Source organism: Arachis hypogaea, chromosome 14 (assembly GCF_003086295.3).
Source record: "Arachis hypogaea cultivar Tifrunner chromosome 14, arahy.Tifrunner.gnm2.J5K5, whole genome shotgun sequence".
NCBI classification, from domain to species: Eukaryota; Viridiplantae; Streptophyta; class Magnoliopsida; order Fabales; family Fabaceae; genus Arachis; species Arachis hypogaea.
The window spans coordinates 28410947-28432554 of record NC_092049.1 but is presented as its reverse complement, the minus strand read 5'-3'; the positions used below and the strand labels follow the sequence as shown (position 1 = coordinate 28432554).

The 21608-nt window shown below is 38.0% G+C and overlaps 2 protein-coding genes across 2 annotated transcripts; both read left to right on the top strand.

The window, feature by feature from the left end:
* Positions 1-9580: 9580 nt before the first annotated feature.
* On the top strand, positions 9581-15698 carry LOC140178555 (uncharacterized). Its single transcript, XM_072215740.1, has 4 exons — positions 9581-9889; positions 9952-10199; positions 13007-13453; positions 15464-15698. The coding sequence occupies exons 1-4, from the start codon at positions 9581-9583 to the stop codon at positions 15696-15698; spliced, it is 1239 nt and encodes a 412-aa protein (XP_072071841.1).
* Positions 15695-19956, top strand: LOC140178554 (uncharacterized). Its single transcript, XM_072215739.1, has 4 exons — positions 15695-15987; positions 16087-16752; positions 18289-18583; positions 19399-19956. Exons 1-4 carry the CDS (start codon positions 15695-15697, stop codon positions 19954-19956), a joined length of 1812 nt encoding a protein of 603 aa, XP_072071840.1.
* The last annotated feature ends 1652 nt before the right edge of the window (positions 19957-21608 follow it).

Here is a 21608-nt window from a genome sequence, read left to right as displayed (position 1 = left end):
TCATCTACAGTCTCATCCAGAGACATAAGATCGTCCTTCTTTGGTTTTGGCTACAGGATTGAGGATAGAAGGAATGTCATAATTGACATGAAACATGTGATATAAAAATCTATCTCAATTCTCCATGCTTATTACTTCTGACTTTCGTACCTCATGTTGTTCATGTAAGAAATTATATTATTATATAGGGAAAGTATGAGGAGACAATAGTCTTATTGTACAATGCGTACAATGGGGTTTAATTGTAATTAAAATTAAATTATGGGTAGTTATTTAATTTTGAATTCTTTTTAATTTAAAATTTGAATTAAATTAGGATTATCCTCAATTATAGAATCAAAACAACAAACCCCTCTCTCAATCCGCCATTACCTCCTTTCTCTCCATCGCTTCTTCTCTAACCAACCCTTATCTCTCTTCTTCGTTTTCTCAACCCAGATTACCCCAACCATCACCCCCCAGCCAACCAACCACCGTCGCCCACCCTCTCTCTCTTCTCTTTCTTTCCTCTTTCCCCATTTTTCCCTGCCGTGTTCGCTGCCCCACGCCCTGTTCGCGCCTGCCAGCTCCGGCGAGCAACACCCCGGTGCAACCCAGCGGCTAAGTTCTGTGCCGGTGCGACACCTTCACTGGCCCCGTTCTTCTTTCTCTCCTTCATTAACGCATGTTCCATCCCTTTCCTTGTCCCCGGTTCTTTCTATTTTATTTATTTCATTGCTTTTAATTCTGGTTTCTGCATATAGATTAGACTTAGGACTAGTTAATATCTGTTGCTAGATTGAATGTGTTTGCTGGCTGAATTTTATGGGTTGATTGCTGCTTCCATTGAACTGAATGCTCTGTTTACACATGATGCAAACCATATACTCGATGAAATGCCTAAATGAAATCTGTATGTTTAATTCTTATGTATGGCCAGCATTTGACTTAAATTCTATTCTCATGAGGCATTATAATTTATAGTTGTGCAGTTTTATGTGATTTCTAATGATGTTTGAGCTTGAATTTTGTTATGCACTTGTTTTTGATTTTTTTTATCAAAACACCAATTTGGTTAAAAATTCAGATATTATCAATTGTTTGGTATATTTTTAAGAAGTGCATACCATGTTTTATTGAGTGATTTGAATGAAATGGTTTATTCATGTTGGTTTTGAACATAAATGATCACATGCATCATCATTTGTTCTTTGAAGTTTTTGAGCAATTATAATTGGTTTCATCAAAATTATTGCTTTTTGAAGAAAGGGCTGTGTTTATGTGATTATTTTATACTCTTTGACATGAATAAGTGGACTTTTTTATTATTGCCTTGATTATTTTCTTTGTACTAATTTTGATTAACCCTTGCAAATTAAATACACAATTGCAATAACTAAGGTTTCAGCCTCAATTCACTCTAAATTGCTTTAGTTTAAGTTGTTTGCGCATTAATTGCATTTATTCCTTTATTAGTTACTTAGGCTCCTTAATTGTGGAAAACCTCGCTTTCTTTTGAGCATATTATACATTTTCAACCTGTTTTCCTCAACATTTTACATATTAGGTTTGTCTTCATATTATCACTCTGCGGAAGTTCTTTAATGGAGTCCAATTTGATTGAACCGCTGTGTCGTATTCCATCTTCCAGCGGCAATGAGAATTCATCACATACACATGAACACGTAGCAAACCATGATGTCATCGAGGGTGAGAAATCTAATATAGTGAGAAACATTCGTTGAATGCATTGATAATGAATGGTTATTTTCATGTGAATTAGATGTTCATACTCAATGCAAGTAGTGTATTTATTTTTATGTTTAATACTTACCCAAATGCATCATAAACATTCATGATTCAACCAAATTTATGAAGGTTTTATGTTCATGGTATGCTTTTATGTATGAGGAATTTATATGTGTTAATTAAGCATGGCATATTAATGTGACACTGGATGAAACTAGGTCTTTTTTGGACTAACTTTTATTGGTATATGAATTTATATGGCTTAATGTAAATTGCATGTATAAGCATGAGATTATTGAATATGAAAAACAGCGAATGTTATTATCATAATTAAGATTTAATTTGATAATGAAAATTAAATAGCCAAGAGTTAGTTATCAACGGATGGGCGACTTAATATGCTTCCTGCATGTTCAGTTTGGAATATACATATGATCACACATGATAAACACTAAATGAATAAAAAAAAACAACTCTAGTCACCATTGGCTCTGAAACCGATGTCTGGACTATGTGCTTGGTAGTTGTATCTAATGCATGCATGTTCATGTATGTGATGTATAGTGACATTGTTTGTGCTGGTTAGTGAGGTTTCTTTTTTGGTCTCTGTGCTTGGTAGAATGATTGACTTTATTTATTTTTTATGGTTGCATTGTTTGTGCTGGTTAGTGAGGTTTCAAGCAAATGATATACACTAAGGATTTATCTTATTATTTTTGTTTTTTTGGAATTGTAGGTCATGCAACTGTGGGATGTTATTGAGGTTGGAAGTGAAGAGACGGATCTTGGTTACGAGGTTTGGACTCTAGAGGTCAGTGCTCATGTTGGCCGCAATGAGCCCCACCAATTTGATGGGTTCATGTCTTTGTTAAGCTCATTCGACAATAGTTAGTTTCTGTTGGACATGACTTTCAGTACGTAATTCATGTATTAGATACTATAGACGAAAATGGTTATCTAGTCTGGAAAGAATGGGTTTATTTAAAAAAATTTTGGATGTTCATTTCTAAATATTAATGATGTTCACCGTTATTGTATCCATCCGGATGGTTAATTTATTAGACAAGATGGATGTTCATTCTGATTATATGATCCCACTTATTGATTACACGATTATCGCTACTCACAAATGTTGGATGTTCATCTTTACATATAACTGGATGTTCAGACCGTGGTCACTATAGCGTCTATTCAGGACGCTTCATGAAATCTTGGCTCAATGTCAAAATTCAAGAACTCTATGCTTAACAAATTCAAGTCATTTGACTTTGGAAAAGTAAACATAAATCTCTGGATAAAGACTGGATGTCCGTTATAGTAAGAACCTAGATGGTTACTTTCACAGAAAAATGGATGTTCACTTTCGCTGTAACATCTGTTCAGAATGCTTCATGAAAACTCGACTCAAGTTCAAATTTCAAGAACTCAATGCTTAACAATTTCAAGTCGTTCCACTTTGAAAAACTAAAGATAAATCCCTAAATAAAGATAGTTAGACAGATGTTCGTTTTAGCTAGAATATGTATGGTTCCAACCATCTGATTACCTACTAATGTATCGAATAAAAAAAAGGGGCAAAAAATATTTCTCATGAACACCAAACATCCAATACCATACTAAAGTAACCATCCAATGAGATTATAGAAATGCAAATGTGCACCAACTTACTTTAGCCTGTCAGCGACTCAAAAAAGTTATATCAATTAATTATGTAACATCTTTGAAAATGTTTCTCATTAGCATAGCTAGTCTTCCCATTTTCTCCACTATAGTAGCATCTATCAACTAATTACAAAATCATAGACTAGTAATAGTAACAGCAACTTCATATATAATAAAGAAATATCAAGCAAGGTGTCAAGTTTCAAAATCATGTTACAGTAGGAACCAAATAATAAAGTTAGATTCTTTAGGATACTGCATCATACGGGTGTTTCTCTTTTAGCATATGTTTGACAAATTTTTACACCAAAATTAGCTATGAATTTCCTTGGTTTCCTTCTTTCATTGCTTGTTCTGGTTGCATTTTCCATTGTGCAGCTGGTTCATGAAAATGCAGAACTGAGAGCTCTTATGGACTTGAAATCCTCACTAGACCTGGAGGAAAAGATCCTTAGCTCTTGGAGCAGTGATGGTGATCCATGCCGTGGCTTGTTCCAAAAAAGGCCAGTGTTCAGCTGGTTTACTTTACATCGCATCCAAAGGACCACCTGGGTCGGGAAAATAAAATACTATTTAAACTAGATTAACAAACTTATTTCACCTTTCCCGCTCAAAAGTTATATCAATTGCAACAATTACAAACAACAACTAATTTCTCATGCTCGAACAAACTAAAATTTCATGTACTGCATTTTCATCATGTAAAATCAAGCAAACAAGAAACATATACTCTCTACATTAGGAAATGCAAGTTCAGTGTTGTTTCATGAAAGGAAGAAACTAACCCACTTAACGTGGATGCTCGACGATGATAAAGTTCTGATGTTTGTGTTGGTCCTGGTGAATGGTTCACGTCAGGCGGCGAAGCTGTTAAATCAACTGCAACAATCTCAAGCAACAGCTAATTTCTCGTGCTCCAAAATAATAAAATTCCAGTTTTTGCCTTTTCACCATGTAGTTTCAGAAAACTAAGCATCTTAAACACTGTATAAAGCAAGTAGCAACTTCAATGAATAATCATGAAAACAGAAAACAAAAGCACTCACCATGGATGTTTGAAAAGGTTCTGGAACAGGTCAATTGACGCAACAAAGATCAGATACGCAGCTGCAAACCGTGCACCGTTGATGCTTCCGGTGAGGGCGAACAGGCGCGGCGCTTGGGGGCAGCAACTCGGGTCGGAAGGGAGGACCCAGCGTTCCACCAAAACGTTGCCACCGACGATGTTCGATCGCGAGAGTGGGTGGGGGGTCTCCAAGCCGGACGTGGGGGTTGGTGAGCAGCGAGGAGGAGTTGAATTGGGAGTTGGTGGTAGGGTAACGCAGTCAAAAAGGGGGTGAATTGGGATAATTTTATTTAGGGATTATAATTAGGTTAACTAAGTGTTTATTATTATCTAATATAATTGGACTAGATAAAAAGCCCATTGTACATATTGTATACAAATGTCATTGTCTCCCTAGCGGAACTCTATTATATAATGTTTCATGTGTGTGATGTGTTTTATTTTATTAGTTTAATAAATATTTAATTAAATAATAAAATAAAAGAAGTATGATTATTTTAAAATATAACCAACTTGATCAAAGTTGGTTTTTGTTAAAAAAAAAAATTAGAATTCAGTCCTCTCTTTTTACTAATAGAGTCTTGTTTTTTCAATAACTAATTAATTGAAAAAAAAATTAAAAAGACAAAGAAATAGACAAAATGAATTCTTTCTAATACCATTATCAATTTATTATTATGGATCAAAGTTAGTAATTCTTTTTATTTCTATTTATAAAAATCATAAAATTTAAGATTTTTTATGATAAATTTTATAATGTACACTAAAATTATATTAAACTAACATGTGGTATTAGAGTTTGGTTGTAAAATTTATAATTGTCCATAAAAATAAAATTTCTACTACAAAATTGATATAGCATAAAATCTGCAATTATAAATGCAGTTATAAGAGCTTGTAACTATATTTTCAGTTCATGTGGTTTTATGAATGATTGTTATATATATATATATATATATATATATATCCATGGTTGTACGTATAAATGATCAAGGCATGGCTATTATGCTGTGCCCATATCGATATTGGTTTCGCAAATGCTATTATACTTGCATATCCATGAACAATAGTTTTTTTGTCTCTTTTATTTTTGTAACAATAAAAGAAAGTTTTGTACTGAAATTTTGAAATTTTTTAATCACTAAAATTGTCAAATTTAAAAATTTTAGTTAATTTCATGTTTATAATTTTGTATCAATTATATATAAAAAATGTTAAATAATAATTATTTATATGTTAATTGAAGTTCATTGTTATAAAACATTTAAGGATCACCTAAAAGTTAATTAGTTGATTTTATAATTAATGAACATGATTGTTAGCATATATATGTACTATTATTAGTATCTAAATATCCAAAGATATTAAATATTTTTAATTGGTGTATATATATTTGCTAAATAAAGTTAAGTTTATTAGCATCATTGTGTTGTTGTATATTGATGTATCACCCAAAGAAGAATATTAATATATTTTGAATTTTTTTAATGCTCTTTGAATTTGAATAATATGTTATTTTATAACTCAAAGAGTTAACATTAAGAATGTAAGAACTGCAAATTAATTAACCGATTAATTAACAATAAAATAATAATAATTTAATTGTCCAAATTAGGTTCAAAATTTAGAATATTAATTAGAAAATATAAATATGATATTTGGACTCAGTAGATTTTTCTGAGTTGGAAAATATAATTTTCTTCGAAAAATTGCGTAAAAACGCGTACCGGTAAATTAACCGGTAGTACTAGCTTAAGTCTGTTCGGTACTGTGCGAGAATAATTAGTAACAGTAAAAAAACCTTAGAAATATATTTAGAATTGAAAACCGAACACTGATTTTAAAGATTTGGCCTAAAGTTGGACCAAACGGGTCAAAAACGCTAACGGGTGGGACCGGGCCCAAGTTGGCCCAAGCCCAACATATTTAAAGCCACTTAAGTGACAATTCAGCCACTTTCTCCCTATTGCAGCAGCAGCAATGTGAGTTGAGAGAAGAGAGCAACTGTTTCAAAAATTCACAATTCACATCTCACTTCAATTGATCATATCTTGAGCTGCAGTGCTCCGATTTGCGTGCTATCAGTGGCTACGCGAAGCTCTCGCCGAGCCGATCATTTCTATCTAAGTATTACTGGTAAAAAATCACATTTCACACTCTCTTTCTCAGCCCTAATAGTTTTCACGTTTTTAGGTTTGGATTTTGAAGGAATTTTGTGATTTTGATTGTTTAGGGATGATCTAGCGTTGGAGCGTTGGAGCTGTAATAGCCCAGACCATCCGCTAGCACGATATTGTCCGCTTTGGCACACAAGACCTCACGGTTTTGCCTTTGACGATAGGGATGCTAGCCGAAGCCCCCCACACTCACTCGTCAAAACGCGTCATACTAGGGAGAGGTATCCACACCCTTATAAGGCATGCTTCGTTCCCCTCCCCAACCGATGTGGGCCTTACAATCCACCCCCCTAAGGGAGTCCAGCGCCCTCGCTGGCACATCGATTCGGGTTCTGGCTCTGATACCATCTGTAACAGCCCAGACCACCCGCTAGCACGATATTGTCCGCTTTGGCACACAAGGCCTCACGGTTTTGCTTTTGACGATAGGGTGCGCTGGGCTCCCTTAGGAGGGTGGATTGTAAGGCCCACATTGGTTGGGGAGGGGAACGAAGCATGCCTTATAAGGGTGTGGATACCTCTCCCTAGCATGACGCGTTTTGACGAGTGAGTGTGGGGGGCTTCGACTAGCATCCCTATCGTCAAAAGCAAAACCGTGAGGCCTTGTGTGCCAAAGCGGACAATATCGTGCTAGCGGGTGGTCTGGGCTGTTACATTATTTTGTAATTTCCAAAAGTTAGGGTGGTTAAAGTAGAAATATTAAAAGTTACGGGTGGTAAAAAGTGAATTTTAGAGTTAAAAGTAAAAGGTAAGTTAATTTTGGAAAATTTAATAATAAAATAATAAATAATAATAAAATATTAAATAATAATATTCAATTAAAAATAATATTTTAATAAAAATAATAAAATAATACGAAAAATACAGTTTTTTGTAAAAGCTTTAGAAAGACAACTTTAACCGTAGAATCTCATAATTACCTTCATAAAACACTTAGGGAGTGGTAATAACATATTAGTGAGGTAAAGATAAAGGAAAGATAGAAAGTTAATGAAGAAATGAAAATCGAAGAAAAAGTCTGTAAAGTTTTAATAACAGGAAAACAGACAGAGATTAGTGAACAAACTAGGGCAACATAGTTAGTCCTTGAGTTGCGGCTAGGGTTAGGTATAATATGAAAAGTTAAATTGTTTCAGTATATACTTAATGAACCTATACTTGGGACAGGCTAACTATTCATACCAAAATTTACATAAGCTTTAAATACATATGTTAAGCAGAGAAGTCAGAGCAAAGTAAAGAGATACAGCGAAAAGAGGAAACAGAGCAGAGTAAAGAGACAAAGAGAAAAGAGTAGTCAGAGCAGAGTAAAGATTCAAAGAGAATAGAGTAATTTGATAAAGAGATTAGAGAATAAGCAGATGGCCTGTTGAGAGGTCAATTGTTGCATTAAGGCATCTCCAAAGGTATTTATATGTTCATCTGCTGCATTGAGGTAGTCAGATAGATGGTGGTACAACCATTGAGAACACTTTCCTGGGATACCTTGCTATAATGCTTTGCTGTAAGACAGAGATTGCTTACAGTGAGTGTGCTGTTGCTCCTGTAAGACAGAGGTTGCTTACAGTGAGTGTGTTGTGCTCCTGTAAGACAGAGGTTACCTACAGCGAGTGTGTTGGGCGTATATTGGTTAATAAGTGCCGCCCTGCAAGACAAAGGTTGCTTGCAGTGGATACCCTGCAAGACAAAGGTTGCTTGCAGTGAGTATTGCCAACAGGAAAGCCTTATCCAGACAAAGGTTGCTGGGTAACGTTGGGAGCGGGTATGTAACCGACAAATGAGCTTATTACCTGCACTTGGGCTAGACATGCATCATACTTGGTTACACTTTTCCTCTGTTATGATTGTTGTTTGAATGCATGCTTTCTTTATTTGTATTCTATTCACTGTGTCTGTGTTTTGTTTTCTTTTATTCTTTTGTTTGTGTTTTGCTTTCTGTTTTCTCTATTTTCTCTATTTATCTATTTTTTCTGTTTACTGCTTCTCAGTATTCTGCTATTTATCTGCTAAACAACACGAAATTAATGAACTTAACTAATAACCTCGGCCCTACTAAGAACTCCCCGGTTCTTATCCCTTCTCTCTCCCTTCCCCCTTCAGATGGAAGTAAGAGTACCTTTCCGTAGTCCGTTGATGATCATTCTGTAAAGAGGATTCTACTCTAGGTAGTCTTCTGAGTCTAGAGTGAACTCCATTTCTGTTTATATGTATATACTGTGAGACCAGCCAATGTCTGCACCCTGTTTGTACGTGAACTTTAACCTAAATCCGGTATACGAGACTCTTATTATGTGGCTACTTAATGAGGTACTAGAGAGACGTCATATGGCAATGTCTGATCGTGCAGAGGATTAGTAGATGATGTTCCATCTTTTGGTGACGTTCTACCTGACTTGAGCTTTGAAGACTTAGAATGTACTTTCCCTCGCTTTAGTAGTTTAGAGGGACTAGGTGAGTATAGAGTCTAGGCTAGCCTGGGTACCAGCTTAGGGACTTCTTGGACGGGTCAGGGCCTGGGATGTTGTATGTATATATAGATATTATTTAGCTATATTTAGGGGTGCTCTAACTAAACGTCTATACTTTAATAAAGGCTGGATCACGGAATGTTATCAACTGCTTGAAATGTGTTTATGTGTGGTTGTTTATAACTGTTTTATCTGTTATCAGTTGAGAATTGATTATGAATGAATCCGTCTATTAACCCAAACGTTTTCAAAAAAAAAGTACCTCGCAAAATAACTACGCTTTTAACAACGAATCAGGCTCATATAATAAATAATAGATAATAATTAGAAGAGACAAATTGGTAGCGCTCAGTTTTCGATATGATCTAGACATATTGAAAATTGGGTCGTTACAGTTGCCAAGTCACCAAGAAATGAGCAACAGAGATAAGGCTCAAATGAATAGCATGAAGCAATTCGAAATCCCTACCTCAAAGATAATGGCTTACATGGCAGGCCAATTGGGTGGCTACAGCATGCTTCGGTTTACGAAAAGGGATTTGTACAACTATGTTCATAGTCAACAGCGAGCACGAATCTTGGATCGAGATGCAGCTACAACTATAAGCTACTTGGAGGGGAAGGCAAATGCGGACCTTATGTCAGTCACCAGATACACAACGACTGCAGATAATCGGTTGGGTAACTTATTTTGGGTGGACAGTATCATGAAATCCAATTATGAGTTGTTTGGTGATGTCCTTGCATTTGACGCGACGTACCATGGGAACAAGTACAAGAAACCCCTGGTGGTGTTATCTGGGACAACCATCACAGGCAAACTTGCATTTTTGGATTTTCCTTGCTTCAGGATGAGGAGGTCCGCACTTACAGATGGGTTCTGCTGAACCTTTTGGATGTTATGGGTCAAAGAACACCGAACCTTGTTGTGACGGATGGGGATAAGGCAATGCGCACTGCCATTGCAGAGGTGATGCCTTCAGCCAAGCACAGACTATGTGCATGGCATCTGGAGAAAAATTGTGTCCAACGGGTAAAGGAAGCTGAATTTTGGAAAGTATTCAAAAAGGCTATCTATGCAAACTTTGATGTTGACGAGTTTGAGAGATATTGGAGGACCTCAATAGAGTCTCTCAGTCTAGGCCAAAATACATGGGTGCAATTGACATATGACATTAAAGAGAGTTGGGCAACGGCCTATCTGAGGGGGAGCTTTGATGAGCGGATAATTTATACGCTTTTTGGCATTGTTTTTAGTATGTTTTTAGTAGGATCTAGTTACTTTTAGGGATGTTTTTATTAGTTTTTATGTTAAATTCACATTTCTGGACTTTACTATGAGTTTGTGTATTTTTCTGTAATTTCAGGTATTTTCTGGCTGAAATTGAGGGACTTGAGCAAAAATCAGATTCAGAGGTTGAAGAAGGACTGCTGATGCTGTTGGATTCTGACCTCCCTGCACTCAAAGTGGATTTTCTGGAGCTACAGAACTCAAAATGGCGCACTTTCAATTGCGTTGGAAAGTAGACATCCAGGGCTTTCCAGCAATATATAATAGTCCATACTTTGGCCGAGTTTAGACGACGCAAAATGGCGTTGAACTCCAGTTCTACGCTGCAGTCTGGAGTTAAACGCCAGAAACACGTCACGAACCAGAGTTGAACGCCAAAAACACGTTACAACTTGGCGTTCAACTCCAGAAGAAGCCTCTTCACGTGTAAACTTCAAGATCAGCCCAAGCACACACCAAGTGGGCCCCGGAAGTGGATTTATGCATCAATTACTTACTTCTGTAAACCCTAGTAACTAGTTTAGTATAAATAGGACTTTCTACTATTGTATTAGACATCTTTTGGGATCATCTTTGATCAGTTTTATGCTATCTTAGACTTTCATGGGGGCTGGCCATTCGGCCATGCCTGAACCTTTCACTTATGTATTTTTCAACGGTAGAGTTTCTGCACTCCATAGATTAAGGTGTGGAGCTCTGCTGTTCCTCATGATTTAATGCAAAGTACTACTGTTCTCTATTCAATTCAACTTATTCCGCTTCTAAGATATCCATTCGCACCCAAAAACATGATGAATGTGATGATTATGTGACGCTCATCATTATTCTCACTTATGAACGCGTGCCTGACAAACACTTCCGTTCTACATGCAAACAAGCTAGAATGAGTATCTCTTAGATATCTAATACAGGGGACCGAGTCCGAGATATTAGAGTCTTCGTGGTATAAGTTAGAAACCATGGATGGCCATTCCTGAGAACCGGAAAGTCTAAACCTTGTCTGTGGTATTCCAAGTAGGATCTGGGAAGGGATGGCTGTGACGAGCTTCAAACTCGCGAATGCTGGGCGTAGTGACAGACGCAAAAGGATAGTAAATCCTATTCCAGTATGATCGAGAACCTCCAGATGATTAGCCATGCGGTGACAGCGCATTGGACCATTTTCACAAGAGAGGATGGGAAGTAGCCATTGACAACGGTGATGCCCTACATACAGCTTGCCATGGAAAGGAGTAAGACTGATTGGATGAAGACAGCAGGAAAGCAGAGGTTCAGAGGAACGAAAGCATCTCTATGCGCTTATCTGAAATTCTCACCAATGATTTACATAAGTATTTCTATCTTTATTTTCTATTTATTTACTATTTATTTTCGAAAACTCCATAATCAATTATTATCCGCCTGACTGAGATTTACAAGATGACCATGGCTTGCTTCATACCAACAATCTCCGTGGGATCGACCCTTACTCACGTAAGGTTTTATTACTTGGACGACCCAGTGCACTTGCTGGTCAGTTGTATCGAAGTTGTGACAAGTTATAAATTAAGAGTAGAGCACCAAGTTTTTGGAGCCTTTACCAGGGATTGTTCGAGTAACAATTTCGCCCAGGGATCACAATTTCGTGCACCAAGATTTTACGCCGGATATAGGACAACGTCAAGATGTGAAGGAATCAATTCTTTCATTAAAGTGTTCCTAAAGTCAACGGATAGCATTCTTGAACTGGTTCACAGCTTGGATAGGGTCGTGAAAGATTATCGGAACAATGATGTTACTGCACAATTTTACTCCACTTATTACACATCCATGTTAAATACTGGATTTAGGGGTGTGCATGGCCCGGCCCGGCCCGAAGACCCGGCCCGGTCCCGAACACTTTAGGGGCTAATTTGGTGTGATTTCATCGGGTCTAGGGTCGGGTATGGGTCTCAAAAATAGACCCGGTCATAATTTCGGGTCGGGTCTGGGCCATAGCTCGGGTCACCCGAAATCGGCCCGGTGGCCCGATTATCATATATAATTAATATTTTGTGTTATTAGTGATGGATGATGGCTATTATTATGTGAAATTTAAGTGTTGTAAACCTTAATATTTTATGTTATTAGTCATTATATATAAGACTATAAGTTAATATTTTATGTTTAAAATGCATAAAACTTTAGACTAATGCATAATCTTGTGTTATTTGTATTGATTTAAATATTTGGTGTTATTAGGCAATATTAGTATTGATTATGGTTATGCTTTAATTTTAGAGAAGAGTTGGTTCTTAGTATATATTTCTAAGTGAATTTTACCATGTCAAATAATGATTGGAGTCTTGGAAATTTGGATATTTTTACATGCTAACTTACAAGAAGGTATCAAGATAATATAATGTTAACGGCCCGGTTTTCACCCGGTTTTTACCCGGTATAATCGTGGCCCGAAAGTGTATAGGTTTCATTGGGTCTAGGGTCGGGTTCGGGTCTTAAAAATAGGCCCGGTATATATTTCGGGTCGGGTCTGGGTCACACCAAACCCGGTTTCACCCGGCCCATGCACACCCCTAACTGGATTAGATGCAATAGAGTTGTCTGCGTTGAAGCTGTATACAAGAGCTGTTTTTAGGGAGGTTAAGAAGCAAATCAAGGGTGTTGCAACGCTATTGTTTCAGGGAAGGGAGAGCATCAGCACGACCATTGTGTATAGCTTTAGTAAAATGGGTAGACCAGACCGGGTATGCAAGGTTTTGTATGATCCGAATGACCAAAAGATTGAGTGTGAGTGTAAGATGTGGGACAGTGATGGCATACCGTGTTCCCATATATTTTGTGTCATGAAGTACGAGGGTATGGAGGAAATTCCTGAAACACTTATCTTTAGGCACTGGTGTAAGATTGCAAAAGACTGTACAACGTTGAAAATGGGGAATGATTCAAGGGAACATGCAAGACTGCTTCAATACAGTGCACTATACTCATCTTTGACCCATGTTGTTACACTTGGTTGCGAAGAGGTTGAAGATTTTGCGTTTGCACAAGATGCTATATCAGACCTGAATATAAAATTTAATATGTACGCAACATTTTTTATATACTGAATATAAATTTTCACTCAAAATTTTAAAGGCAAGATATCATATTCTCATAACTTTTGATTTCATTGGAAATAAAGTCACTGTTACTCACACTTAGTTCATTCTATGCATTACTATTAGTAATAATTTTTTTTCTCAATTTTTAATTATTTGTTTTATTTTTCTTAATTCAAAACTATATTTCTGTATCAACTCCACCAACCTAGATGACAAACCTAATTCATATTTCTAGCTAACTAGAACTGCAATTATTACAAGAAATCTACAATTATAATTATTAACTTTGTAAATAAACTATATAAATAATTAAGAATGAAAATAGAGATTGAAATCTCAAATAAAATGATTAGTAGCTTTTACGAATATCATAAAATGAAGTTTTTATAATAACTAATATTACGGGATTTATAAAATCATTGTTAATTTCTTAAAAATATTTATTTTTTTTCTATTTTGATGTCATAGGATATTAATTATAAAAAACTACATTAAAAAGGGTCGTATGTCTTTTTTTTTTGTACGTAAAGGGTTATATATATATATATATATATATATATATATATATATATATAAGACATACGACCCTTTTAAATGTAGTTTTTTATAATATATATAGATTTCAAGAGATCATATATATTTATTATAAAATGATTTCAACCAAGTTTTGGTCCAAAAAATATTAACTATTATGAGTCTAGTTGTCTAAAAATTAAATAGATTCAGTCCACTACCAAAAATGAACTCCAGCTTCTTAAAATTTAATCAAAATGTTAAGTTGTAATTTAGTTCATAATAAGAAACAGAAAACTACATGTGTGACGGTGACTCTGTGTGTAACAGTGACAGTGTGAAGTAGAGACAAGCACACAAAATCCTATACCACTCTTTTTCTCTTAACACATATAGTCAGCATAGTAGCTTTTCTCAGTTGTAAGTACCAAAGAGTTTCCCAACTAACATAACCTCTTAAATAAAAGAAGAGAGTGAATAGTGGTTGGCAGAAAAATATTTTCAACAAAAGAAAATCTGCAATAAAAGCTTTAAAGTATTCAACTTCAAATACGTTACCAGTTCGGGTTTTTTTGTTTTGTCTTGTGTCTTTGGACCTCGTCTCAGCTGCCTTGTTTTCTTCTTTGATCTTGTGCTCCTGAACGGCATGTGATCCATGCTGAACGCTGTCTTCGTCGGTGGTATGTATGTAGGGTCGTCTGCACCATCCATGCTACATGTGGGGGTCACTATGACCTGTTTCTTACCCTTATATTTCTCTGAATGCTGCTCTTTGAGCCTTTTCTTTCCACTGCACATACAGCCGGAGGACACATTCATGATACTTTCAAAGTAAAACCTGATTATTTTGGCAGATAAGGCTAATGATAGTTCATCGTAGATCTGCCAGCATCTTATTCTGCCGATCAAAAGCGTCAGTTAGGTGTCTTACGTCGAACTGCAAACTCGAGACGGTTGTGACTACACTCCTGGTGATACGGCTACACTCCTGCAACCACGAATAAAAATGCATAAACATTTGTAGAGGTTGAAAAGTGTAACAAATATTAGTGGGCATGGACACGTAAAAGAAGGCCATGCTGCCCATTCAGAGAGCAATCCTAATACTCACTCCTCAAAGTCACAATTGTGGGAGGGAGAGTTAGTTACAAATCAAGGACAGATGGCAAGCAATATGATAAATCAGGGACCACGCAGGAGCACAAGAGTGAAAGCTTCTAATAGGAGACTTGAGAATTATGTTCGTTAGGGTATTGTGGTATGAACTTGTTCTCTATCATAATTGTGGATTCAATCTCCTTCTATTTTCCCATTCTCTTCCCTCTGCTCTCGTACATAAAATTCCCCTACTAATTTCTATTCTCACATTCTTGACAGGTTCAATTGATTGGAAGAATGCATGGTCATATCCTTTTGGTGCTGATGTTACTTGAATAGATCAATTTTTTCCTTTCTATACATTCTCATTGTTTCATTAGTTTATTACTTCATTGCACTCATGATGCTGCATCACACTACTACTGTACTGGTTTAATTCTTCTTTTCAATAAAATTCATCAATCACCCTTCCAATCGGTGCTTTCATTGCCCATGCCCGTAGCCGACGGCACGAGAATGAAAGGCGTGGAGGCGGATATTAAGAAGCTCTACCAGATGATTGAGATGGTGGCGGAGGAAAATCGCCAGAGTGGGCCAGAGCCTCTGAGGCAATGAATATGAAATTTGATGCTCTTCAATCCTCCATCACGCAACTACTTCACACTCTGCGTTGCTCCAACTCTCCTTCTCGTGAACTTTCACATGGCGCGAGCTCAATTGGAGACCAGCCGTTTTGTGCGGGCTTGCAGCCGCAAAGGGTGAACTTCGATCTATCGAAATTGGATGGGAGTGATGCCTTGGGTTGGATTTTTTCTATGGATCAATATTTTGATTTTTTCTGGGTCTCTGATGAGGAGCAAGTGGGTTTGGCAGCGCTTCAAATATCTGGTCCGGCCATCCCGTGGTTCCAGATGTCATAGAGGGCTGCCCAGTTACATTCATGGACGCAACTCAAATGGGCGATTGAGCTTGAGTTCGGACCTTCCTTGTTCGAATCTCCTAGGGAATTGCACTTCAAGTTGCAACAACAAGCTTCGGTGGGTGAGTATTACTCCAAATTTGTTGCGTTAGCTAACCGTACTCAACTTGAACCCCCTGACGCCCTTAGGGGATGTTTTATTAGTGGCTTAAGGTCGGATATTCGGCGGGAGGTGAAGGCCAAGTGTCCCCCAAGTTTGATGCGTGCTGTGAATTTGGCGAGATTATATGAGAATAAATTTAACCCCAACCCCCTTCACTCTTCAGGGCCGGCTTCCCATCGTCCCCAATTTGCTACCCATGCTTCAAGCACTGCTCCGCGACCGAACACACGTTCATCCCTTCCTTCCCTCCTTCCTACACCACCACAACTCCCACATGTGATCTCAAACCGAAATGCCACTCGGCGTCTTACTCCAGCTGAAATCCAGAGTAGAAGAAAGAATGGCTTATGCTATTGGTTTGATGAGAGGTTCTTGGCCACACACAAGTGCACCAACCACCAATTCATGTCTCTCCAGCTTGAAATGGAGGATGATACAGAGCCACATGTGAATATGGATGAGGTTTTGTGTGATGGGGAAGCTGTGCCACAATTGGAGCAACAGGTCTTGGGGCACCATTTATCTTATAATGCCATGCACGACACCTCTAGTCTAGCTATGATTCGTATTAAAGCTCATGTCAATAGGTTGGAAGTTCAAGCCCTTATTGATGGCGGCAACTTGATAAACCCCAATTTGGTGGTTTATCTTGTCTTAATTTTAGGGAATTTTATCAATTTTTCTCACATTTATTCAATGAAATAGCATGGTTTTGTAATCCTCCCTTAATTTGTGCTTAAGTGTAAAACATGCTTTTTAGGCCTTTAATTTGCTAGTTTTAATTCACCTTTGATTCCACTAGATACCTTGATGTGTTTGTTAGTGAATTCAGGTTGAGAAGGCTAGGAAGGGATTAAAGGAGTGAAGAGAAAAGCATGCAAAGTGGAGAATTCATGAAAAATCAGGGATTGGGAGTGCACATCGACGCGCATGCGTGACAGACGCGCACGCATGAATATGAAGTCACATGGCGACACGTACGCGTGACATGACGCATACGCGTGGGAAGTAAAAATGCCAATCGACGCGTACGCCTTACCCATGCGTACGCGTTACAGCTCGCACGTGACCTCATTAAAGTGAAAATACTGGGGGCAATTTCTGAGCTTCCCAGGCCCAAATCCAACTGATTCCAGAGACTATTTCATGCAAAATTGAAGATTGGACAAGGGGAGAGCACTTGGATGAATAATGATGAGCCTTTAGTTAGTTTTCTAGAGAGAGAAGCTCCCTCTTCTCTCTAGAATTAGGTTAGGATTAAGTTAATTCTTATTAAATCTAGGTTTAATTTCTTGTTGCCATCTTGTTCTCCTTTCAATTTCTTATTGTTACATCCTTACTCTTTTAGTTTACTTATCAATTTTCCTTTTTATGTCTCTTTTATATTGATGCACTATTGTTGGATTCGAATTTCCTTTTAATGCAATTCATGTTTTATACTCTCTTATTGTTTGATTGAGTTGTTGTTAATTCTTTATAATTGGGTAGTTGTAGATTTAATACTCTTGTTGTCAATTTACGATGCTTTCCTTTTATGCCTTCCAAGTGTTTGATAAAATGCTTGAAAGGATACTAGAGTAGATTTTTCTATTCTTGGCTTGGGATGGTAACTTAGGCAAACTAGAGTTGCTAATGTCTAAGTAATTGATGATTGGTGTCCATTGACTCTAGCTTTCACTAAATCCATTAGTGAGGTAGCTAGGACTTATGGATTGGATTAATGTAGCTCATTTGACTTTTCTTTACTCGTTAGAGGATGACTTAATGGGACTAATCCTTGCAATTATCATTATGTGGTTAGTGACGAGGATAAAGATCCTTGACCATCATCCCTTGCCAAGACCTTTTTATCATTTGAGTTTATTTACTTTTTTGCTATTTATCTTTCTTGTTCCTTATTCAAAACCCTAAATACTTGTCCCGTAACCAATAACAAGAACACTTCCCTGAAATTCCTTGAGAGACGACCCGAGGTTTAAATACTTCAGTTATTATTTTTATTGGGGTTTGTTACTTGTGACAACCAAATTTTTGATTGAGGATTGTTTGTTGGTTTAGAAACTATACTTGCAACGAGATTTCATTTGTGAAATTTTATACTGATAAAATTCCCTTCATCACAGCTCCGATAGCTTCATCCAGCCGCGGATTACAAAATTCTTAAATCTTCCAATCGAGCCAGCTCCTAGAATCAAAGTAATGGTAGGTGATTTTGATGTGTTGGAGGTGGAAGGTTATATCCCAGCCTTGGAGGTAAATTTGTGTGGGTGCACAGTGACTATTCCGGATGTGTTTGTTCTTCACATTGCAGGAGGTGATTTAGAGATTGGGACGACGTGGCTGAAGACTTTGAAGGCTCATATTGTTGATTATGATTCCTCATTTCTCAGGTTCTTGCATAATGGCCAATTTGTTACGGTGCAAGGCGAAAAGTCGCATACTCCGGCACAGGCTCAATTTCATCACATCTGACGCTTGATTTGTACCGATTCTATAGCTGAAGTTTTTACTTTTGAGGTGCAACAAGCCGAAGAGTCCTTGATACCACAACTACAACGCCCTGAAACTTTGGCTCCTAAATTAATTTTGCTTCTCAACACCTATGCAGGAGTTTTTGCCCAACCATCAGGTTTACCCCCCCTCCAATGTTCTCATGATCACGACATTCCCTTTGTCCAGGGTGCAGCACCGGTCAAGGCTTGCCCTTATTGATATCCGCATTACCAGAAAACACAAATTGAGTTGATGATCAAGGACATGTTGGAAGAAAGCATCATCCAACCTAGCAAGAGCCCCTTCTCCTCCCCAATCCTTTTGGTAAGGAAAAAGGATGGCACGTGGCGTTTTTGTACCAATTATAGAGCCTTGAATAGTATCACTATTAAAGATAGCTTTCCGATACCAATGATGGATGAGCTTTTGGACGAACTGTTTGGTGCCACAGTTTTTTCGAAGCTGGATTTACGGTCGGGTTATCACCAAATTCTGGTCAAGCCTAAGGATCGCTTCAAGACAGCTTTCTGAACTCATCAAGGTCTTTATGAATGGTTGGTCATGCCCTTCGGCTTAACCAATGCGTCGGCTACATTTCAAAGCTTCATGAATGATGTGTTTAGGCCATTTTTGTGAAAATTCGTATTGTTTTTTTTATGACATTTTGGTATATAGCTCATCTTGGAATCAGCATGCACTTGTAGCATCTTGAATTGGTCTTGAAGCTGTTGCATCAGTAGCAATTGTTTGCCAAGCTTTCTAAGTGCCTGTTTGGTACATCCGATGTTGATTATCTTGGACACACTATATCTGGCAATGGGGTTCACATGGAGCGTGCCAAAGTGGAGGCGGTTACTGAATGGAAGCCGCCACAAAACCTCAAGCAGTTGCGTGGGTTTTTGGGCTTAACTGGCTACTATCGCCGCTTTATCAAAGGATACGCGACCATTGCTGCACCACTCACAGACCTTCTAAAAAAGGAAGCGTTTGAGTGGAGCCATAGGACTGATTTAGCTTTCAACCAACTAAAACATGCTATTTCTTCTAAACTGGTGCTAGCATTACCGAACTTTGCCTTGCCTTTTGAGGTTGAGACTAACGCTTCCGGTTCAGGAATTGGAGCCATTCTGGCTCAAGGTAAGCACCCCATAGCTTACTTTTCTAAGAAGTTGTCTCCTAGTATGCAGCAACAATCTGCGTACACTAGAGAGTTCTATGCGATTACTGAGGCGATTGCCAAGTTTCGACACTATTTGTTGGGTAAGAAATTCGTGATCTGCACAGACCAGTCTGCTTGAACAAAATTTGTACACTCCTCGGGTATGACTTTGAAATCCACTATAAGCCTGGCTCCAAGAACGTCGCCGCAGATGCTTTATCACGCTCCTAGCTATCTCGCGGCATGGTCAATGCTTAAATCTGAATGGTTGCAGAGTCTTAAGGAAGAGATTGCGATGGACACCTTCCTTAAGGATCTTGTACACCAGTGCACCACTGGTACGGTATCAGACAAGAACTATACTTATCGTCATGGCATCTTATTGTGGCGGGACAAAGTGGTAGTTCTACAGAGCAGAAAGCTCATTGGTCTCATCATGAAAGAATTCCATGATAGTGCTGTGGGAGGGCATGCGGGCATTGCTAAAACAATGGAATGCATTTGCTCTACATTTTACTGGCCTAAGATGCAGTAGAAAATACGAGAATATGTCCTCTTTTATGGTACTTGTCAGCGAGCAAAAGTAGAGACAAGATTGCCAGCAGGTTTGTTGCAACCGCTGCCTATTCCTTCTAGAGTTTGGGAAGATATTTGCATGGATGTTATTATAGCTTTGCCTCTAATTCATAGTTTTTATGTGATCTTGGTAGTGATTGATCGTTTTACTAAATCAGCACATTTCATTGCACTTAAGAATGACTTTAATAGTAAGAGCGTTGCTGAGGCTTTTATTCAACATGTTGTGAAGCTGCATGGTTATCCCAAATCAATAGTCTCAGACAGCGACAAAGTCTTTGTTAGCAAATTCTGGCAGCACCTCTTTAAGCTACATGGGACCACCTTGGCCATGAGCTCCGCTTATCACCCGCAAACTGATGGTAAGAGTGAAGTGTTGAACAAAACGCTGGAAATGTACCTTCGGTGCTTTTGTTTTGATACCCCGAGACGATGGCTGGATATGCTCCCTTAGGCATAGCTTTGGTACAATACTTCTTGGCATAATAGCATTAAGATGTATCCCTTTAAGGCTCTATATGGTTGGGATCCGCCATCTCTGGTTCGGTATGAATTTTGCCATGCGGATGATCCTTCCTTACAAGAAATGTTAAATATACGGGACTAGACTCTGGAGCAGCTGAAGCACAATCTTACTCGTTCTCAACAGTTCATGAAGTACCATGCCGATAAGCACCGTCGTCAGGTTGAATTGGAGGAGGGTGACTTAGCTTTAGTAAAGCTCCAACCCTATCGATAACATTCGGTGGTTTTACGTAAGCAATTGGGCATGCATTATTTTGGACCATTTAAGATCCAGCAAAAGTTTAGTGCTGTAGCTTATAAGTTGGCACTTCCTCCGGAGGCAAAGATTCACAATGTCTTTCATATCTCTGCTCTGAAGAAATTCTGTGGTAACTAAGAGACTCACTACCTTCCTCTTCCTCTACGTACCACTGAAATGGGTCCAGTTTTAGAACCTCATGCAGTTCGAGCCAACCGAACGGTGATCAAAGATGAAAAAGAGATTCATCACCTCCAGGTCCAATGGGGCGAAGGTCCAGTGGTAGAATTGACATGCGAAGTTGCTGATAATTTCTGCCGTGCTTTTCCGGGTTTCAACCTTGAGGGCAAGGTTGATGTTGATCCGGGGGGTAATGTAACGAATATTAGTGGGCCTGGGCACGTAAAAGAAGGCCATGCTGCCCATTCATAGAGCATTCCTAATACTCACTC